This window comes from Furipterus horrens, unplaced genomic scaffold (genome assembly GCF_987537825.1).
Source record: "Furipterus horrens unplaced genomic scaffold, mFurHor1.1.pri manual_scaffold_1, whole genome shotgun sequence".
Lineage (NCBI taxonomy): Eukaryota > Metazoa > Chordata > Mammalia > Chiroptera > Furipteridae > Furipterus > Furipterus horrens.
In genome coordinates this window covers 105,537,129-105,559,033 of record NW_028327171.1, presented here as the reverse complement: position 1 = coordinate 105,559,033, position 21,905 = coordinate 105,537,129, and the positions used below count along the sequence as shown (strand labels likewise).

Below are 21,905 nucleotides of genomic sequence, written 5' to 3'. Positions count from 1 at the left end.
GTCAACTCCCCTCCAGTACATTGGCTTTTGGTTGCTCTCCTCATTTTCAGATAGCTTTTTTATTTTTTATTCAGACTCATAGCTGTTACCTGAGGGAGGATGGGTCTAGTGGGAGCTACTTGGCCCTACTGAAACTGGAAAACTGTTAGGTTTCTTTCTTGTTAGGTCAGGTGTTATTTCTCACTCCAATCAGTTTGATAAAACTATAATCAAATGGTTTTATAGGGCAAATTAGAGCAAAAGACCAAATATATATTAACTGTAATCTTTTAAAATAAATGACTTTATCTCTTGTATTTTCAGCATGACAGGAGTTCTACAGAGGAAGAAATGGAAGTAGAAAAGATAAAACGTAAACTCCAGGAGAAGGAGGAACTAATTAGCAGTTTGCAAGCCCAGCTTACCCAGGCACGGGCAGAGCAAGCTACACAGGTAGGGGTGTGTGTCACCTCATGATCATTAAGTTAACAATTCACTAAAGGCCACTGGATTATTATATGACAAATACATTTTTTAGATGCCTAGTAGATATTTAACCATGTTACTATCAATTTTCTTCCTTCATTGCCTTCCTTCTTTCTTAAGTCTGGTAATTTTACTAGACTATACATTGGTGTTTGTCATTCTTAGTTGACCGTTATACATATCCGGTATGCTCTTTCAACATATAGTTTCACATAGTTTTACTTTAGAGGAGTTTCCTTGAATTATATAGTTTGTTATATTTGGTCTGTTTTCTTCATTAGCGACTTCTTCTAGCTGTATGTTCCATCTTTGATTTATCTTTAATATTTGTCACTGTGTTTCTCGATTCCTTTTATCTCTCTTCATTTATAAGTTTCTCTTTTTTTTAATTTCACTTGAGGCATTCTATTTTGTGTTTATTTTTGTGTTCCGTCTTGTTTTGTCTTCTTTTCTGAAATAATTATTTTCTTTTATATCAAATTCTTCCTGAGTTCTGTCACCTCAATTTCTGAGTTTTTCTAATTCTGATTTATGTTGTTCTTTTGTGTCTTGTATAATTTTCATAATTTTAAACACCTTTTGAAAGAGGGTAATTTCGAATTGTTTTTTGAACATACATCTGGTATGCTTTTATAACCTCTAAGTATATCATTCCACTCCTTAGTTCTTAGTGTTTTTTTTTTTTTTTAATTGTAACTTGTAGGCTTTGACCTTGATTCTTTTATGTTCCTTATTTTTGTGTAAAATCAGTTTTTCTTAACTTTTAAAAAGTCTTGCCCTGGTCACTTGGTTGGAGTGCCATCCCGTACACCAGAAGGTTGTGGGTTCAATTCCTAATCAGGGCACATACCTAGGTTGCAGGTTCAGTCCCTGGTCGTGGCATGAATTGAGGTAGGGGGGCATGCAACTGATTCATGTTTCTCTCTCATATTGATGTTTCTCTCCTTCCCTACCATGCCTCCCCACCTTTTCTAAAATCAATAAACGTATCCTTAGGTGAAAATTTTTTAAAAGTAATAATAAAAGGAGTCTTGGTTCAGGAAAGCTTTTTTGACTTAACAGACCTGTCTCTTCTGTTGTTTTCTGTGTTGTATTCAAAGATATGAGAGTTGGATTTCTAAGATTTTCTTGCTTCTTTTCTCCTTCCTTTCACTTTGGTCTATCTGAAATAATAATTTGTCCAATAATAATATAATGTAAGTAACATGTATAATTTTAAATTTTTAGTAGCTGCATATAACAGGTAAAGAACAAACAGGTGAAATTAATTTTAACTTTATATTTAATTTAGCCCAATATGTTCAAAATATTATACTTTCAAGATAATATAAAAATTATTTTCTCCTACTCCACAATCAAATCTTTAGAAAGTGGACAAAGGGTAAGTGGAGGGCCAGAGAGATATGGGCAGTCTTGGAGCGAGGGTGCTTTCTTGTCTCTCAGTACATAGCCTGGGGAAATTGCAACCCTGGTAGGAAGTCAGACATTCAGTATGCAGAGCAGCCAGCTGTGGTTTTATTTGAACTGTCTTCAGGAAGGTCTGGCAAATAAGCTTATGCTAGGATCTCTGGTTTCCGTGGCATATGTGTGTCATCTAGGGAGTCCAAAATTTCTTATAGCACTGTGGGGGATGCACAGATGCTAAGAAGACTAGAGAGACATGGAGTCAGGGCAAGGAGGCTGCAAAATATGGGATCTATATGACTGGAGTCTGTAGTAAGGCCTACCATTTCAACAGTGGGTTCAAGTTGGAAACAGACAGGACTTAGCCTCACTGCAGCAGGATGCCCAGCCATTTCAGACAGGCTAGATCAGAGTATGTTGATGCCAAAACCTCTCTGCCTCAAATCTGCAAGAACTTAGTCCCTGGAGAGGAGCTCATCAGAATGAAGGAGAAAAGAGATGTCATTTGCTGAGATTAAATCCCGAAGCAACTGAGATAATACCTAAAAAGCACTGGCTAAAACAGGAAGAGACTAAATTATGTTCATTTATGAGTTGAAGATAGATCTGTTCTGTTGAGTGAGCTCAAAAGCAAAATGAAATTCCTTAGAAATAGTTACCTTTTTTTGCACCTTTGAATTGTGGCACATGCCATCAACCCTACTATATTTTTAATAATTCTTTCAGTAATTCAGCAGCTATTTAATGGTCATCTACTATATAATGGTTATTCTGTTTATAGCTCTTGCTAATGTTTTCAGAGCCCTATTTGACACTCTCCCTGTGACCATATACTCTCTAGGAGACTCATGTATGCCTCCTTAAAGCCCAGCTTCTGGAAACCCAGTCCTATCTTTCCTTACAGCAGAGGATCCTTATTCTTCATAATCTCCCCTTTAATATTATTTTTCTGGGCATTTTCATTATGAATGTTCAAGCAATTGACTCAACAGTCGATGTGGTAGGCCAATATATGTAAATCTATATGGTGTAAATTTGATACTTCGACTAAGTCACATTCCCTCTGCATTAGCTCTGTCACCACCTCCTGTGCTGGATGCTAAGGCTAAAGCACTAGATTGATGCTTCTTCATAATGTCACTCAAAGTTGGAAAAAGAAAAGAAAAAAAATATTTTTGTTATTTTACACTTTTTCCTTCACTCTCTGCAATTTCATGTATATTTTACATTATCTCTCAATTTGGATGCTATATTTTCATTAGAAATAATTTAACTGTGTTTAGAGTTTATAAAATTTCCAGTTGCAAAAATAGATACATTTACTTAACTTGTTCCAAACATACCTAAAAGGTTTCTAATTACTGAACTGATAGTTGAAACATCATTTCCTTTAGTATTTGCATCTACATTGAGAAACTAGTTCATTATTTTTAGGAGAATAATTTGACTTTGAAAAGCACATCAACTTCAAACTACATCTGTGAGAGATGGGAAAGCATATGCTCATACAAAGACTTTTTAAATGTTCATAGCAGCTTTACTTGTATTAACCAAAAACTTGAAACAGCTCATATGTCTATCAACAAATGAATACTTCAACTATGGTGTACCCACATAATAGAATACCCCTAGAAGTAGAGTGGAATGAACTGTGTGTCAGCACTATGACTTCATTTTAAACTTAAAAATGTGTCTATACTGCCCTGACTGTTGTGGCTCAGTTGGTCAGAGCATCTTCTAGTAACGAAAGGGTTCCAGCTTTGATTCCCAGTCAGAACATATGCCTAGGTTGCGTGTTTGACTCTTGGTTGGTGTGCATATGATCCCCAGTCCGGGCGCATAAGGGAGGCATGAAATGGTGCTTCTCTCTTGCATTGATGTTTCTCTCCCTTCCTGTATCCCCTCCTCTGTCTTTAAAAGGCATTGAAAAAAATGCCTTCGGATAAGGATTAAAAAAAAAAAAAAAGTGACTATTCATTTTTGCACTAGAAAAATAATTCAATTATAATTAAAATAGTAAGTATTTATGTGTCCGTTTAATTACCAGTTATGATTTTCACAGATATCAACTGTTACTCAGGCTGTCTGCATATATCATTCAAATAAACACATTACAGTGTTATATAGATGCATAGAAAAGATATCATTCACACTGAATCAATCCATTGGCACCAACTAGATAGATAGGAGAAGTGTTTATTATAACACTAGGAACAACATGCACACTTATTACTTGCAAGACAGTTCAACAGTATCTTACATAATACAGTAAAGTGAAATGTACTCATATCAAAACAGTTGTTTTTAATGGAAAAATACTATATTTTTTCAGTTTTAAAATTTAAAATAGAATTTAAAAGTGTTAATAATTAAATACCTCCTTCACAATAGACATATTTCAAGCCTTTTGTAGTCACATATGACTAGTCAATAATGAGTTATATAGCACATGTTATAGACCTTTCTTTTTCTGTTTTGGTTATCCCTATTCTACTCAATTTTTATTTCATTCCCAGATATATCTTTTCAGTGCAGGTCCATGTCTTGGAAGACAGCTCTACTAAGTCAGTTTTGATAGTTCAGAGGAGCAAGATTGTTCTAGCCTGTTAGTTCTAACTGCGAACCCCTTGCCTTTATCCAATATTAGACCATAGGCAAGTCCTGCCAATTTCAGCTGCTGTTCTAAGATTGGATAGTTGTGTTTTCCACGAGTGCTTATTGGCTCTTTTGGGGTTTTCTTATTCTCAAGGCCATCAGATATTTCTCTGTTGCTTCCTTTCACACAGACTCTAATACCATGCAGGTCTTGTGCCTTTTGGTGGATTGTCCCTACCTGCTTGTGTTTTGGGGTTTGTGGGACTGCCTTCCTAGTTTACAAATATTGTCTATGGGTTTTTGGTTTTGCTATGTAGTTGTACTGTCTCTTTCTATGTGAGAGACATTTTAAAATGGCTGTTATTGCTTCTATCTTCCTCTGAAAAATAGTTTGTATTTTTTCAAAACTGCAGTACATGCAATTCCCTTTTGTGTTAAGTGTCAATTAGAAGGATATTGGTAGGTATTTAAGGGAAAATGAGAAAGGGAGGTGAAAAAATTAAGAGTGCTAATTCTTTTGATTAAATAAATATTTTTCCCTTCTTTGTCTTCAGTTTGATAACAGTTCAACAGAGATGGAAAAATTTTCAGTGATGAAGGAACAGCTCCAAGAGAAGGAGGACCTCATTAGTACTTTGCAAACCCAGCTCAGCCAGATACAGGCAGAGCAAGCTGCTCAGGTAGGATGGATGATACCTTGTGATCATTAGGATGAAGAATCACAAAAGTCTAATCGGTTATTACATGCCAAGTCAATTCGACACTCACTTTTAAGTTTAATGGACGAAAGTATAAAGTTATAGAGTGTTACACTAGAAATTAAAAGGGTATGATATCAGAAGAATTAGAAGTATTATTTACATTGATTAATTTGCCATAGCCTAATCGATATCTGTTTCTTAGTTCTACAGGCCCAGAGATTTGATTTTAATAGCACACAGAGATTCAGTCTCTTAGGAATGAGCTCATATTAAGTTCAAAAGAGACTGATAGATAAACTAGAAGAAATACAAATGATTAGGTTCATTTTTTCCCTTAATAAAATTTAATTGGGAAATTAAATTATAATCAGAAGATTACTTAATGAGTATGTAATGAGAAAGTGATATAAGTTATGTGATTTAATATTAAATGGCACTAGTATGTGACATTCTTCATATTTTTTTCTGCTACCGGGACTAGACTATTTGGACTGGTGTCCTCAACTCCTTCTATTTTTCCGAATTTTCAGTTTGACCACCTACCCCCATATTTTTCCTTTGGGAATGCTTTCGACTCCTGACACATTTTTTTTTTTTACCTGAAGTACCTTTGTACAGTAGTGAATCTTATTCATAAGCTGTTCACTTTATTGGTAACTTGCAGTATTAGAGGTGCCTTCTGTGTGTGGATGGTCTGCTGCTATGTATACAGTTTAAATTATATATCTTGAAATCCTTACTTTTACCTATTAGCTTTTATTGTGTCCATTTTATATACAAGAACTATATGCAATTTAGGATGGAAAAATACAAAATATGAATTTGCCCACAAGTGGCTTAAAACATTGGAAGCCAGATTTATAAACACATTAACAAATCCATCATAATGCAAGTCAGTCCAAGTAAATGCATAGCAATAGCAATGCAGACTGAAACTATTTTGAGAGGTGAAAGTGGTTACTTTGAGTGTGACAACCAAGGAAGATTACATGGAAAAGTTAGATTTAGGGAAAATAGTGATAGATAGGTAATAGTCTAGCCAGGGTGGGGGAAGGTATTCCATTTGTGAAGAATGGTGTGAGCAAAGTCAGAAAGGAAAAAGAATGTGGTACATTTACAGGAAAGGATGTGTAGATGTGTTTGACTAATGAAGGAATCCAGAACCTATACACTTGAAACACAGGATTCCAAGTTCATAGTGATGTCAGAATTCAGATAATGACAAAAATTTTGAAGATTTTTGTCCTAACTAGAAGGAAAGCCAAGGTCAGTTCAAGGTGTCAGAAATTGAGAAATCTGCAGTAGTCAAGGACCATTGTGAAATGTACATCCTAAGAACTGGTGGGCATGCTCAACCAGAGATCTTAATGAAATGAATAAGCAGGTACATACCTGTGTGTGTGCAAACACACACAAAACCTCACAACAAAACACTGATACTGAGTGGCTTGCAGTCAGTCCATTGATTGCCATTTCATTTTATCAAAAGTCAGTTACAAATGAGGGTGATCTAGAAGCTTTCAAATAATAAACAGCTGAACATAGCTATCTGGGGAGGTGGTGTGAGTTTGGAAACACACAAAGTTCTTTGGTAGAAGCAATTCTTTGAAAATAAATCTAGAAAGATTTATATCTTCAGTTGCAGAGAATACTGAATAAAAGATCCATTAGTTTGAAGTTTAACTTACGAGAATTTCATTGAAAGTTTTTGAGCATGAGTGTGATATTGAAAGAAGTGTCTAGGGCTTAACAGAAATCTTCACTTTTTATGTTTAATATTCTAATCTCCTTCAAACTTTAAAAATATAAACCTATTGTATATTTAAACATTTCTAGCAATCATGCAAATATAATTTTCAACCAAAATTTATATTTAGGCTAACTTTTGAATTTGATAGTAGGCCTGTCTCTCTTCCAACGTCATCAACTATGACATTCAAAATTTAATTTAAAAATCTATTGTCTATCAATTTTCAGTGTCTGTCTTTGGAGAATAGTCTCTGAGTTTTGTTTGTGATATTTGGGGAGTATAACTTGTATAGTTTCTCTGGTGTGTGTGTCTTTAGTTGAGTTCCATGCAGCAAGTGGTCCGAGAGAAAGATGCCCGCTTTGAAACACAGGTTCGTCTTCATGAAGATGAGCTTCTTCAGTTAGTAACCCAGGCAGATGTGGAAACAGAGATGCAACAGGTGTGTTGCTAAAACTTAGTAGAATGACTGTCATTTTGGTTGACATTTAATTAAATTGTCACAGCCACTTTTTTACCTTTACCCACTGCTCTTCACATGGTCTTAACATGCTCCTAATTGGCTTCTTTTTGGTGTTCTTCCCTTCTGTTGCATATTGATTATTTATTTTTTTCTTATCCTTACCTTGTGTCTTTAACCAGGTTGCTGGTACTCAAAAGCTGAGTTTAATGGGCAAATGTATGTGGTAGTCAGAAATTGGTTTCTCTTTGGTTTGCTGATCATAGATACTACCTCTGTGCATTAAAAACCTCATCCAAATCTTCAAATCAATGAAGCCAGTTTTAAACTTTCAAAAATTAAAGATGAAAAGGATTGATTTTGAAGCCATGACATCCTTTATTAAATAAGTATCTTTTTAAAAATTAATTGAGTTTATTTTGAAAATTGGCTTTATTGTTTTAAGCTTATCATCTACTAACTCAAAGGTATTTGTTTCTATTTAGTGTGTAGTGCAGTGTGATGCCTGAAGGCACTCCAGTGGTCTTTTCATAATTGATCCATTTAATTGTTTTTGAGTGAAAACATCTTCTAAGTTCTAAGCAATCCTTCAGAAAACACTACTAAATAGGTTTAGAATACAACACTTTTTAACGTAGAATATTAATATACACATGTATCATAGATTTACTCATTCAACAAGTGCTTATTGAGTGCATGTCCCATGCATGATACTAGAAGAGAAATGGTTCTTTCCTGCGGAGAATGTTCTCTTTGATGAGTGAGAAATACATGTACTTATGTTATTTAGGTACAAGACATTGACTATGTAATTTAAAAAGTAGATATGTGTCATTTTCTTTAATTATTAAAAGGCTCCCTAATTCAGGAACTTGCTTGCATCTCAGTTTGGTGGTTATCAGTGCTGTGGAGAGACATTTTGGAGATTCTTTCTTGCTGCTGGATGGGGAGCATGGCATGCTGGTGTCCCGCTCTTTAATCTGTTATCCTCAACATCCATTATCCTCAACATCCAAAAATCTTAAGTGCACAAATCTACATGACATGTTGAAAGGTAAGCTGATGACAGTGCTCATAGGTTAGCACATTATGTCTAAAATGTTTTTTTTTTTCCTCAGAAATTGAGGGTGCTACAGAGGAAGCTTGAAGAGCATGAAGAAGCCTTGTTGGGCCGGGCTCAGGTCGTGGACTTGCTGCAGCAGGAGCTGACTGCTGCCGAAGAGAGAAACCAGGTACTGCCTTAGGATCTTATCATTTCTTTTTCTAAAGTATATTTTATTGATTATGTATTACACTTGTCCCAATATATTTCCCTTTGCTCCCCTCTGCCCAATACCCCAATTCCCTCCAGCAATCCCATCCCCCTTAGTTCATGTCCATGGGTCGTGCATATAAGTTCTTTGGCGTCACCTTTTCCTATATTATTCTTAACTTCCCTCTGTCTATTTTGTACCAACCAATTATGCTTCTGAATCCCTACACAATTTCCCCATTTCTCTGCCTTCCCCCTCCCAGTTGATAACCCTCCAAATGATCCCCATACCTATGATTCTGTTCCTGTTCTGGTTTGCCTTGTTGGATTTTGTTTTTATTTTTTTAGATTCAGTTGTTGATAGCTGTGAGTTTGTTGTCATTTTAATGTTCATAGTTTTGATCTTCTTTTTCTTAAGTAAGTCCCTTTGACATTTTATATAATAATGGCTTGGTGATGATGAACTTCTTCAGATTTACCTAGTCTGGGAAGCACTTCAACTGTCCTTCCATTCTAAATGATAGCTTTGCTGGATAGAGTAATCTTGATTGTAGGTCCTTGCTTTTCGTCACATTGAATACTTGTTGCCAGTCCCTTCTTGCCAGCAAAGTTTCTTTTGAGAAAGCAGCTGATAGTATAATAGGCACCGCTTTGTAGGTAACTCTCTGCTTTGATTTTGCTGCTTTTATGATTCTCTCTTTATCTTGAACCTTTGGCATTTTAATTATGATGTGTCTTGGTGTGGTCCTTTTTGGGTCTAGATTGTTTGGGTCTCTCTGTGCTTCCTGGACTTCTATGTCTATTTCCCTCACCAAATTTGGGGAGTTTTCCTTCATTATTTTCTCACACAAGCTTTCAATTTCTTGCTCTTCCTCTCCTCCTTCTGGCAGCCCTATGGTTCGGATGTTGGCACGTTTAAAGTTGTTCCAGAGGTACCTAAGCTGCCCCTCATTTGTTTCAGTCCTTGTTTCCTCGTTCTGCACTGGTTGACTGTTTTTTTCTTCCTTATTTTCCAAATCATTGATTTGAACCCTGGTTTCCTTCCCTTCATCATTGGTTTTGTGTGGATTTTCCTTTGCTTCATTTAGCATAGCCTTCACTTCTTCCCTTATGTTTTTGCTGTACTTAAGCATATCTGTCAAGCCTGTGAGCATCTTTATCACCAGCGTTTTGAACTTTATGTCTGTTAGGTTGGCTTTCTCTTCATCTGTTAAGTTGCCTATCTCCTCGTTGCTTAGTTCTCCCTCTGGGACTTTGATAGGTTCCCCCTTTTGGGCCATACTTCTCTGTCTCCTCATCTTGACAGGCTCCTGTGTTTGTTTGCCTCTGTGTCTTGGTAGAGCTGTTGCACCTGTTACGTTGTAAGGGGCAGAGGCTTAGGTATTTGTCAGTACAGGGCGACCTGTTTCACCATCTTGTGGCACTGTAAGTGGGGGAGGGATCTGAGAGGCAACAATGCCACTTGCTCAACACTTGCCCCTTTTCCAGGTACTTCTCCCACTTCTTTATGGGACTGGTGCCTCTCTAGCTGTTGCCTTGGCCGTTGTTCCCATAGTGGGTGGGTCTGTGGTTGTTCTAGCACCATGGGGGCCCTTTAAACAAGCAGACTCTGCTGAGAGACCAGCAGTTTCTTCCTTGCTCCAACCCCCACTGTTTTGCACAGTCAGGAGCAATGAGGCTTTATTTTCCCCAGTGCTGGGGCCATGAGCTGCATGGTCTGGTGAGGAGCTGGTAGCACTCCCTAGGTGTCCCTCCTGACTTTTTTAAATGTGTGACTGCGCTTTCTGCTGGCCTGCCGCTGCCACTGCCACTGTTGCTGCCACCACCACCAAACCACGTCCTCTCCGCCCCTCTTACCTGTCTGGATGAGTATTTCTTCTTTATATCTTTGTTTGTTGGACTTCCATGTAGCTCCATTTTCTGGAACTTCTGGTTGTGTCCAGTTTTGAGGTAGTTGTATCTTAGTTGTGGAGGGAGACACAGCATGTCTATTTAGCCCTCCTTCCTGGCCGGAAGTCTTATCATTTCTACTTTAGTTTTCCACTTTAATTTTCCAGGCTTTAGGTAGAAGATTTTGTTATAAGTTTTCAGAGGATTGATGGCATTAATTCATTCTTTCAACAAATTCTCTATTGTGGTGATGCGTTATAAGCAAAGCAGATACAGTACTGTTTGTTCCCTTGTGAAACTTACATTTCACATCTTTCATTGTTGCTCTTTTCCTTTGGGGTTTTAGATCTAGGGTTCTAGTTTCTCTAGAATGTCATATTTTCTCCTGGTGAGTTTCTTTTCTATCAGTTTACCTCTTCTCTGTTTTGAATGGTTTTTGCGCTTTATACTGTCCCTTTTTCGCTTGTTTTTTTCTGGTTCCTGTGGGATTGACATATTCCCACCATGCAATATCCCCTTGAATCTAAAGGTGATCAAGAATGCTGATGTTCTAGGATCTCAAACTCAAGTATCCCATTCCCTGACTAACCAATGTTATTGTTTCCTTTCTTAGACTGTCCTAACCTTTCTTCTCATTGAGGTTCCTTGATCCTTTCAGTTAATTCCTCTAGTATTATTAGTTATTTTTTGGTTTCTCTTTTGCCTGTCTGGTATAGACCTATGTTTAGCTATTTGGGCTTCTCTTTTATCAGCTCTTGGATTCCCTGTGTCCCTGCCCTATTACATTCAAAAAGCCACATTGTCAAGTGGAATTCCATACCCTGATCCTGAGGCCCCTCTTAGCTGTCATCAGATAATCAGGTTCAAATTCTTGTTATGCCACTTACTAGGTAGGTACTACTGTATATAGATAGTTACGTATATGTGACCTTTGATAAATTTCCCTCCTTCTCTGCTCCTTTTAATACCTTATAAATATCTCTTTCAAAGGCCTCTATCATTTTGCATTATAATCCCTGGTTTATTGTGACTCTCCCTCTGAATTGAGTTCTTTGAGGGCAGGGACTAGATTCATTTATTCATAATTCATTCATTTCAATACTCAAAATACTATATACTATGCTGTGTGCTGGAGAGCAATGATGATAAAACAGACGCAATTCCTTCTCTTGTTGAACTTATTTTGTTTTGGGAGAAAGAAATTAAAAGCCAATGACTCAAATAAGTATGTACAATTAATGACACAAATAAATATAAACTCTCAAAAGTATCAAGAGGCAAAATTTGAGGGTCTTACGCAGTTGTAGGGTTATAGCCCCGTTCTTCACTTCACTGTGCTTACTGAAATGAAAGAATTTATGGTTCATGAGGCTTTGTCTTTTTTCTTAGATTTTCTCTCAGCAGTTACAGCAGATAGAAGCTGAATATAATACTTTAAAGAACACTGTGGAAACAGAAAGAGAGGAATTCAAGATACTGATGAAAAAGATGGAACTTGAAGTGGCAGAAAGAAAATTATCCTTCCATAACTTGCAGGAAGAAATGCACCATCTACTGGAACAGCTTGAGCAAGCAGGTCATGCCCAAGTGGAACTTCAGTCGCGGTACAGTGCTTTGGAGCAGAAACACAAAGCAGAAATGGAAGAGAAGACCTCTCACATTTTGAGTCTTCAAAAGACTGAGCAAGAACTACACTCTGCCTGTGATGCACTAAAGGATGAAAATTCAGAGCTTCTCCAGGATAAGAGTGAACAGGCCCTTCATTCAGCCCAGGCCATTCAGCAGCTGGAAGGTCAGTGATTGATTGTTTTTGAAGCCCACTTGTCCAGTGCTTGAATGCTTCTACTTCAGAATTCTAGGGATCTGTTAATGGTATCATTTGCTCAAACCGATCAAATCAATAGAAGGATTAAGAAAGGTGTCTCTTCTGAACTATTTGTTATGTTTCTCCTGTCTCTGACTGAAGTTATAATCTTACTTAATACTATAATTATCATAGTACTAAAAACTGTGGATGATGATATGTCAGATGTTTAAAAGAATGCTATGTGAGACATGACTGTGGTCTGACCCGTTCAGGGACTGAAATGAGTAGGATTTGAGTTAATTTATGGATAACTTAGGCCAGATCTAGGTACATAGGTAGGGAGACTGAATTGTATGGAGTAATTTTTACTTCTAAAGATGTATCTGAATGTTTTTCTTGTAATTGAAAACTTTTATCCTTTATGAAGGTTTAAAGGAAACTTATTTTTTTAAAAGCATGTTACTAAAGTAATAGATATCTCAGATTTAGTTTATTTCTAATCAATTGGCATATACATAAAGGAAAGATTTTAGAAAGAATTGAGTTGAAGATCTGTATTGGAGAACTGAACATTAAGCCAGAAAGCCTTAAGGGGAATAATATGGGAATAGCATGTAATAAGCACACTATCCTCTTAAGTGGACCATGTTCATGTTTAAAATTGTGCAATAGAATCTCAGTGGGATTTATATAACACTTAAGTGAACAGTAAAGAAATAAAATTAAGAATACTAAAGGCATTTTTAAGGGGGAAAGGAAAAATAACTTTAAAAAAATGCTTAGGCTTGTTTTATTTTACCTTTGATACAGTGGCTTACTGAGTTGCCTTTTGGTCCTTGAGAGCATTTAAACAGTTGAAAAAGAAATGCTGTCATTGGCACAATAACTTTAAATTAAGATAACTAAACTAAACAACATATGCTATATCCCTAGAAAATAATAACTCACTAAGTTTCAGACTTGAGGCAGAGATCATTTCTATTTATTTTCTTTTCCTTAGATCAACTCGAGCAAAAATCCAAAGAAATTAGCCAATTTCTAAATAAACCAACCTTGCAGAAAGAAGAAACAGCATCTCAGACTTCTTTCCCAGATATTTATAATGAAGGCACACAGGTAATTAAATCTATACTTCTTATGAATATGATATTTTTGTCTTTGGGTTTTCTAGTGATAATTTATTCCATAAAACAGTGTAAATCTTCTGTCTTTTATGCCTGATGAAATGTTTTTTCAGAAAGAATCGGGAAAGACATTAATTTAGTGTCTTAACAATAAATAATTAGTAAAAAAAATAGATAAGCACCATGATCTCAGAAGCCTTTCTGATTTTAAGGTTTAGAAATCTGTATTGGAGATGAATCATTTTTTGTTTTGTAATCTTATAATGAGTTTTCTCGGTTGAGAAGGCAATTTTGTTTCTGGTAGGCTGAGATTTGATCAGGTTTAATGTATGCAATTCAGTCTAACCAAATTTATAAGTTTATTATAGAAATCATAATGCTCCCATTAATTAATTAACAATAAAACATTTAATTACCAAGTGGCTGTTGATTGACTAGTATGTATTTTTTTTCCTTCTGTAAAAATCTCTGTGGAAAGTTAGCTTATAATTACCAGAAGTCTCCTAATTAGCAAGAATATCAGAACAAGGGGAGTTAGTTTGATGATCATAATTAGCTAGTGTCAAAAGAGGATAACTGGATTCATTTATCTCCATTATAAGATTGTGCCTTTCCAAACTGACAGACATATTGGCCAGCAGAGTACCATGTTTTCTGGGCAATACTGTGCACTGATAAGAATTTTTGTTGCCTGGTCTCTAACATCTAGGCTTTCTAACCTCTTCTATTCTTTCATTTTCAACTTCTTCCTCCACTGTTTTATTAAGCCATTTTCAACAATTCAAAAAAATGTAATGAATTTTATAGTGAACATGTGTATTACCCACCATCTACATTCTATCACTAACATTTTGACTAGATTTTAATATGTGTTTATATTTCTTTTGAGGATCTACAAAACATGATATGTACAAATATTAAGTGTACCATTCATTGAGTTTTGTTAAACGCGTACACCTGTTACCCAAATCCTTATCAAGATATATTACTACCATTATCCCAGAAAGTATCCTCATATTCTTTTTTTATTGAATTTATTGGGGTTACATTGATTAATAACTCATACCCTTTTGAGGTCAATCCTCCCCTTGCTCTCCAGAGAGAACCACACTCTGTTTTTTTCACTCTACAGTGAATTATGACTGTTTTACAACATCATATTAATGTAATCATACATACATGCTCTTTTGTGTAAAGCTTCTTTCACTTAGCATATTTTGAATTTCATCCATGTTATTCCATGTATTATAATTCTTTTATATTCCTGACAAGTATTCCATTTTTATGGATATACTGTATTTTCCTTTCACATGATGGGGCTATAATTTTCTTGATAATTTGAAGATTTTTAAATTTTATTTTCATTTATCTATTATCTTCCTTTTAAATAGCTCAAGTAGAGGTATAATGGACATACAATAATATGCATATTTTTAAAGTGTACAATTTGATTAATTTTAGCATATGCATTAAACCATCACCACTGTCAAGTACATGAACATGTTCATTATCATGCCTCCTTTTAATTTCTTCCACACACCTGCTACCCAGGCAACCACTGATCTTTTTCCTATTATTATAGATTAGTTTGTATTTTTTAAGATTTTATATAATTTGTATGTTCTCTTTAATTTTTCTCATTTCTTTTGGTCAGCATATTTATTTTGAGACTCATCCTATTATGTGTATAGCAATAATTCATTCCTTTGTATTATTGAGGATATTGTACACACCACAATTTGTTTATCCATTTATTGTTGGGCAGATTTGTCTAGTTGACAGTTTTTGGCTATTACAGATAAAGCTTCTATGAATGTTCTTTTATTGTTGGTAAATACCTAGAAGTGGAAAGCCTAGATCATATGGGAGCAACTTGGGAGGTTTTAAGACACTTTCAGACTATGTATCATTTTACATTCCCACTAGCAGTGAATGAGAGTTTCAGGGATAAAACTCACTTGGTAATAATACATTATCTTTTAATTTTGTTAGATTCAATTTGCTAAAATTTTGTTTTGAAATTTCGCATTTATGTTCATGAGGAATATTAGTTTGCCTATAGTTTTCTGTAATATCTTTTTCTGATTTTGCTATATGATTAATGCTAGCCTTTTGGAATGAATTGAGCAGTATTTCTATCTCTTTAGTTTTTTAAAAGGTTTTGTGTATACTTGGTATTATTTCTTTCTTAAAATTTTTTGTGAAAATTCACCAGTGAAGCTAACTAATTTTGGAGTTTTCTTTGTGGGAGCATATTTCTATACAAATTCTATTTGTTCAGTATTGGGTTGGCCAAACGGTTCATTTCGTTTTATCCATCAGATGGCTGTAGTAGTGAGTTGTCTTTAACTTGATTCGAAACAATTTTGTATTGTGACAGCTGTCATATCAGAATGAATTTTTTAAAAAAAATCAAAATTGATGAATTTTTGTGCAGCCATTTTAATATTGAAGATGGAAGAAAATAGATAATATTTTTGGCATATTATACTTTATTACTTCAAGAAAGGTAAAAATGCAACTGAAATGCAAAATAACATTTGTGCAGTGTGCAGAGAAGGTTCTATGACTGATCAAATGTGTCAAAAGTAGTTTGCGAAGTTTCTTGGTACTATTGACATTTTGGCCACATAATTCTTTGCTGTGGGGCTGTCTTATGCATTGAAAGATATTTAGCAGCACCCCTGGCCTCTGCTCACTAGAAGCCAATTACGTGAGATAGCTGACATACTCAAAATATCCAAATCAATAAAGTTATTGGTGAAAATGAAAAATGTGTTCTTTATTTTACAGAAAAAAACATACAGACTTTTTAGCCAACCCAATAGCTATATGACTACTCAGGTCACCTATTTTATCTTCAGTGAGCTTTGGTATTTTATATCTCTTGTAGGGAATTTGTCCATGTCATCGAAGTCCCAAATTTATAGGCATAAAGTAATTCATAATAGTCCCTAATTATCCTTTTGATACCAGTTGAATCTGTAGGGATGTCACCTTCCCTATTCCCAGTAATGATAATGTGGGTTTTCTTTCTTATACAGGTTAGACTGACCAGAGGTTTACTAACTTTATTGATGTCAAGAAAACAGCTTAAGACTTTTATTGATTGGCTGTTGTTTTCTGTTTTCTATTTTATTGATTTATACTTTGTTCTCTGCTATTTACTTTCTTCTGTTTACTTTGGATTTGATTTCTTCTTAGCTACTTAAGGTGTAATCTGAGTCCAGTAGTTGGAGGCCTTTTTTATTTCTAATATAGGCATTTTATACTATGCATTTCACCCTAAAATCTGCTTTAGCCGCATCCCACCAATTCTGTTGTGTTTTCGTTTTCACTCAGTTCAAAATACAGATATACCTTTTGATTTCTTCTTTGACCTCTGGGTTATTGTTTCCAAATATTTGTAGGTGGTATATGTAGAGGTCTTTCTGGTTTTTAACTTAATTCCAGAGTAACTTTTATGTGACTTAAGCCTTTGAGAATTGACTGAGACTTGTCTTATTTCCCAGAATATAATTTATTTTGGTATATGTCCCATATGTACTTGAAAATAATGTGTAGTCTGTTCTTGCTGGCTGGAATGTTCTATAAATGTCAGTCATATAAGGTTGATTGATAGTGTTATTCAGGTGTACTATATATTTCCTGATTTTTGCCTGTTTGTTCTCTCAATTATTAAAATGAGTATTGAAATCTCAGATTATAGTTGTCAATTTATGTATTTCTCCTTATAGTTTTATCAGTTTTGCATTGTGCATTTTTAAGCTGTATTATTGGAGATTTAAATATTTAGCATTTTTTGTCTTTTTGTTTTCAATTACAGTTGACATTGAAATATCTTAGTTTCAAGTGTACAGCCTAGTCTAGTCATTAGACATCTGTATAATTAGCAAAGTGGACACCTCCCTAACCCATGAAGTCTAGTCTAGTACCCACATGGCACCATACATAGTTATTACACTGTTACTGACTATATTTCCTGTGCTGTATTTTACATCTCTGAGACTATTTTGTAACTGCCAATATTAGTATTTCTTAATCTCTTCACTTTTTCCACCCAGCTGCCCAAGCTCCCCTCCCATCAGTTTCTTCTCTGTATCTATGATTTTTATGTATTTTTTTAAGAAGTATATATTATTGATTACGCTGTTACAGCTGCCCCAATTTCTTTTCCCTTTGCTCCCCTCCCCCCTTGGTACATGTCCATGGGTCATTCATATAACTTCTTTGGCTTCACCCTTTCCTATGTTATTTGTGACATCCCCTTGTCTGTTTTGTTTCTACCAATGGTGCTTCTTAATTCCTGAATCATTCCCCCATTCTCTCCCTTCCCATTCCCAGCTGATAACCCTCCAAATAATCCCCATACCTATGATTCTGTTCCTGTTCTGATTGTTTGCTTGGTTTGTTTTTGTTTTTATTTTTTAGATTCAGTTGTTGATAGTTATGAGTTTATTGTCATTTTAATGTTCATAGTGTTAATCTTCTTTTCCTTAAATAAGTCCCTTTAACATTTCATATAGTAATGGCTTGGTGATGATGAACTCCTTTAGGTTTACTTTGTCTGGGATGCACTTTATCTTCCCTTCCATTCTAAATTATAGCTTTGCTGGGTAGAGTAATCTTGACTGTAGGTCCTTGCTTTTCATCACTTCTTGCCTGCAAAGTTTCTTTTGAGATATCAGCAGATAGTCTTATAGGAACTGCTTTGTACATAACTCTTTTATTCTCTTGCTGCTTTTAAGATTCTCTCTTTACCTTTAACCTTTGGCATTTTAATTATGATGTGTCTTGGTTGGTCCTCTTTGGATCTAGCTTGTTTCGGACTGTGCTTCCTGGATTTATATGTCTATTTTCTTTGCCTAATTTGGGAAGTTTTCCTTCATTATTTTTTTAAGTAAGTTTTCAATTTCTTGCTCTTCCTCTTCTCCTTCTGGTACCCCTATGATTCGGTTGTTTGCACGTTTAAAGTTGTCCCAAAGGTTCCTAAGCCTCTCCTCATTTTTTTCAATTCTTGTTTCCTCATTCTGTACTAGTTGACTGTTTTTTTCTTCCTTATGTTCCAGATCATTGGTTTGAACCCCGATTTCCTTCCCTTCACCATTGGTTTCATGTGGATTTTCCTTTGTTTCACTTAGCATAGCCTTCACTTCTTCCCTTATGTGTTTGCTGTACTTAAGCATATTTGTCAAGCTGTGAGCATCTTTATTGCCAGTGTTTTGAACTCTTCATCTGTGAAGTTGGCTATCTCCTCGTTGCGTAGTTCTCCCACTGGAACCTTGGTCTGTTCCCTCTTTTGGGCCATACTTCTCTGTCTCCTCATCTGGACAGGCTCCTGTGTCTGCCTCTGTGTCTTAGGTAGAGCTGTCACACCTATTATATTGTAAGGGGCAGAGTCTTAGGTATTTGTCAGTACAGGCAACCTGTTTTACCACGTTGTGGTGCTGTATGTGGTAGAGGGGTCTTAGAGGGAACAGTGCCGCTTGCTCAGCACTCGCCCCTTTTCTAGGCACTTTTCACACTTCCCGTATGGGACTGGCACCCCTCTAGCTATTGCCCTGGCCATGATTCCCAGAGAGGATGGGTTTGCAGATGTTCTAAGACTATGGAGCCTCTAAACCAATGGACTCTGCTGAGAGACTGGCAGTTTCTTTCCCACCCCAAACCCCACTGGTTTGCACAGTCAGAAGCAATGAGGCTCTATTTTCCCTGGCGTTGGAACCGTGAGCTGCATGGTCTGGTCTGGTGCTAGGAGTGCTCCCCAGGTGTCCTTCCCTACTTTTTAAAATGTGTGACTGCACTTTCCACCCACTGGCTGCAGCTGCTATCACTGCTGCCTCCTCTACACTGCTTCCTCTGAGCCCTGGCTCTGCCCCTCCTACCTGTCTGGCTGAGTATTCCTTCTTTATATCTTTGTTTGTTGCACTTTCATGCAGTTTGATTTTCTGGAGCTTCTATTTGTCTCCGGTTTTGATGTTTTTGTATTCCTTCTTGGTTGTGGAGGGAGATGCAGTGTGTCTACCTAGGCCTCCATCTTGGCCAAAGGTCTTGATTTTTATGTCTTTTTTTATTATTATGCATTTTTCATTGTGAAGTGACCTTCTTTATCCATGGTGACATTCTTTGCTCTGAGGTGTACTTTTATCTGATTTTAATATAGCTACTCTATTTTTGTTTTTTTTTTGACTAGTGTGAACATGATGTATCATTTTTAAAATACACATGCTTAACCATTTAGTCTTCTTAACGTTAATACTGTTCCACTCTTTGTGGGGAGCAGGGGAGAGCAAAGGAGGGAAGATGGGACAACTGTGATAGCAAAACAATAAAAAAGCAAAAACAAAAAACTCTTCCACTCCACTTAAAATGTGCAATAGAAACCTTGTAATCATAAACCCTTGTGCTATTCTTTATACTACAGGTGCTGTTTGTATTATACTAACAACAATTAGAAGTCCCAGATCACAATTTTAACATTAAGACTTCTCTTTTTATTCTTGTTGTGATGTATTTAGTTGTGGTTTTCTTTGTAATTTTCTTTTCTAGCTTTTGTTAAGGTTCTTACATATATAAATTTGTATTTGGGAAAATTTTGGCCATTATTTCTTCAAATAATTTCTCTGACCATTTTGCCCTTTGCCTTTTTATAGAAGTCTCTCCTATTTTTTTCATTTATTATAAACATATTTTTATGTCCTGAGGTAGGTGTAACAGTAACTTTAAAATAATTGTTTGCAAATTCCAAAATCTGCATCATATTGTACTTGGTCTCTGTTAAATATATTTGTTTGTTTGTTCTGAGTATTTGTCACATTTTCCTATTTCTTTGTGTGATGAGTGATTTTGTTTTTTGTTTGTTTTGTTTTGAAGTATATTTTATTGATTATGTTGTTACAGTAGTTTCATTTTTTTTCCCCTTTGCTCCCCTCCGCTCAGTACCCTGCTTCCCTCCAGCAATCCCATCCTCCTTAGTTCATGTCCATGGGTCGTGCATATAAGTTCTTTGGCTTCACCCTTTCCTATATTATTCTTAACTTCCACCTGTCTATTTTATACCAACCAATTATGCTTCTTAATCCCCGCACCATATCCCCATTTCTCCCTCTCCCCCCTCCCAGCTGATAACCCTCCAAATGATCCCCATACCTATGATTCTCTTCATATTCTGGTTTGCTTAGTTGGATTTTGTGTGTATTTTTTAGATTCAGTTGTTGATAGTTGTGAGTTTGTTGTCATTTTGGTGTTCATAGTTTTGATCATCTTTTTCTTAAGTAAGTCCCTTTGACATTTCATATAATAATGGCTTGGTGATGATGAACTCCTTTAGCTTAAACTTGTCTGGGAAGCACTTCATCTGCCCGTCCATTCCAAATGATAGCTTTGCTGGATAGAGTAATCCTGGTTACAGGTTGCCTTTCATTGAATACTGCTTGCCAGTCCCTTCCTGCCTGCAAAGTGTCCTCTGAGAAATCAGCTGATAGTCCTATAGGCACCTCCCTGCGGGCAACTCTCCACCTCTCTCTTGCTGCCTCCAGGACTCTTTATCTTTCACCTTTGGCATCTCAGTCATGATGCATTCTGTTGTGATCCCCTCTGGGTCCAGCTCACCTGTGACTCTCTGTGCTTCCCAGACCTGTATGTTCATCTCTTTCACAAAATTTGGGAAGTTTTCCTTATTTTTTTCAATTCTCGCTTCCTCATTCTGCACTGATTGACTGTTTTTTTTTTTTCCTTATGTTCCAAGTCATTGATTTGAACCCTGGTTTCCTTCCCTTCACTATTGGGTTTTTTGTGGATTTTCCTTTGTTTCACGTAGCATAGCCTTCACTTCTTCTCTTATGCGTTTGCCATACTCATACATATCTGTCAAGCCTGTGAGCATCTTTATCATTAGTGTTTCGAATTCCGCATCTGTTAGGTTGTCTATCTCCTCATCTGTTAGGTTGTCTATCTCCTTGTCGCTTAGTTCTACTGGAGCTTTGATCCATTCTGTCTTTTGAGCCATACTTCTCTGTTTCCTCATTCTGATAGGATCCTGTGTTTGTTTGCTTCCACGTCCCAGGTAGAGCTGTCGCTCCTGTTACATTGTAAGGGGCGGAGCTTTAGGGATTCATCAGTACAGGGCAACCTGTTTCTTCACGTTGTGGCACTGTATGTGGGGGAGGGGTCCGAGTGCCCAGCACTCGACCCTTTTCAGGGCACCTCTCCCACTTCCGCACCAGACTGGCACCCCTCTAGCTGCTGCCCTGGCCGTCATTCCCAGAGTGGGTGGGTCTGCAGACATTCTAGGACCGTGGGGGGCCTTTAAACAAGCGGACTCTGCTGAGAGACCGGCAGTTTCTCCCTCCACCCCAACCCATAGTTGTCTGCACAGTCAGAAGCAATGAGGCTTAATTTTCTCTGGTGCTGGGACAGTGAGCTGCTAGGTCCGGTGTGGAGCCGGGAACATTCCCCAGG

General features: G+C 36.4%; 1 protein-coding gene across 3 annotated transcripts in view; it reads left to right on the top strand.

Annotated features, from left to right (window-relative positions):
- Positions 1-21,905, top strand: part of GOLGB1 (golgin B1) — an 84,814-nt gene that overhangs the window by 21,092 nt on the left and 41,817 nt on the right. For 2 of the 3 annotated variants that reach the window (XM_090277164.1, XM_090277181.1), the window contains exons 5-10: positions 304-432; positions 5,019-5,144; positions 7,232-7,354; positions 8,491-8,604; positions 11,904-12,306; positions 13,322-13,437. In XM_090277164.1, the coding sequence (XP_090133290.1) occupies positions 304-432; positions 5,019-5,144; positions 7,232-7,354; positions 8,491-8,604; positions 11,904-12,306; positions 13,322-13,437 (1,011 nt within the window). The remainder of the gene's footprint in view (positions 1-303; positions 433-5,018; positions 5,145-7,231; positions 7,355-8,490; positions 8,605-11,903; positions 12,307-13,321; positions 13,438-21,905) is intronic. The other variant, XM_090277173.1, reaches the window with a different exon arrangement.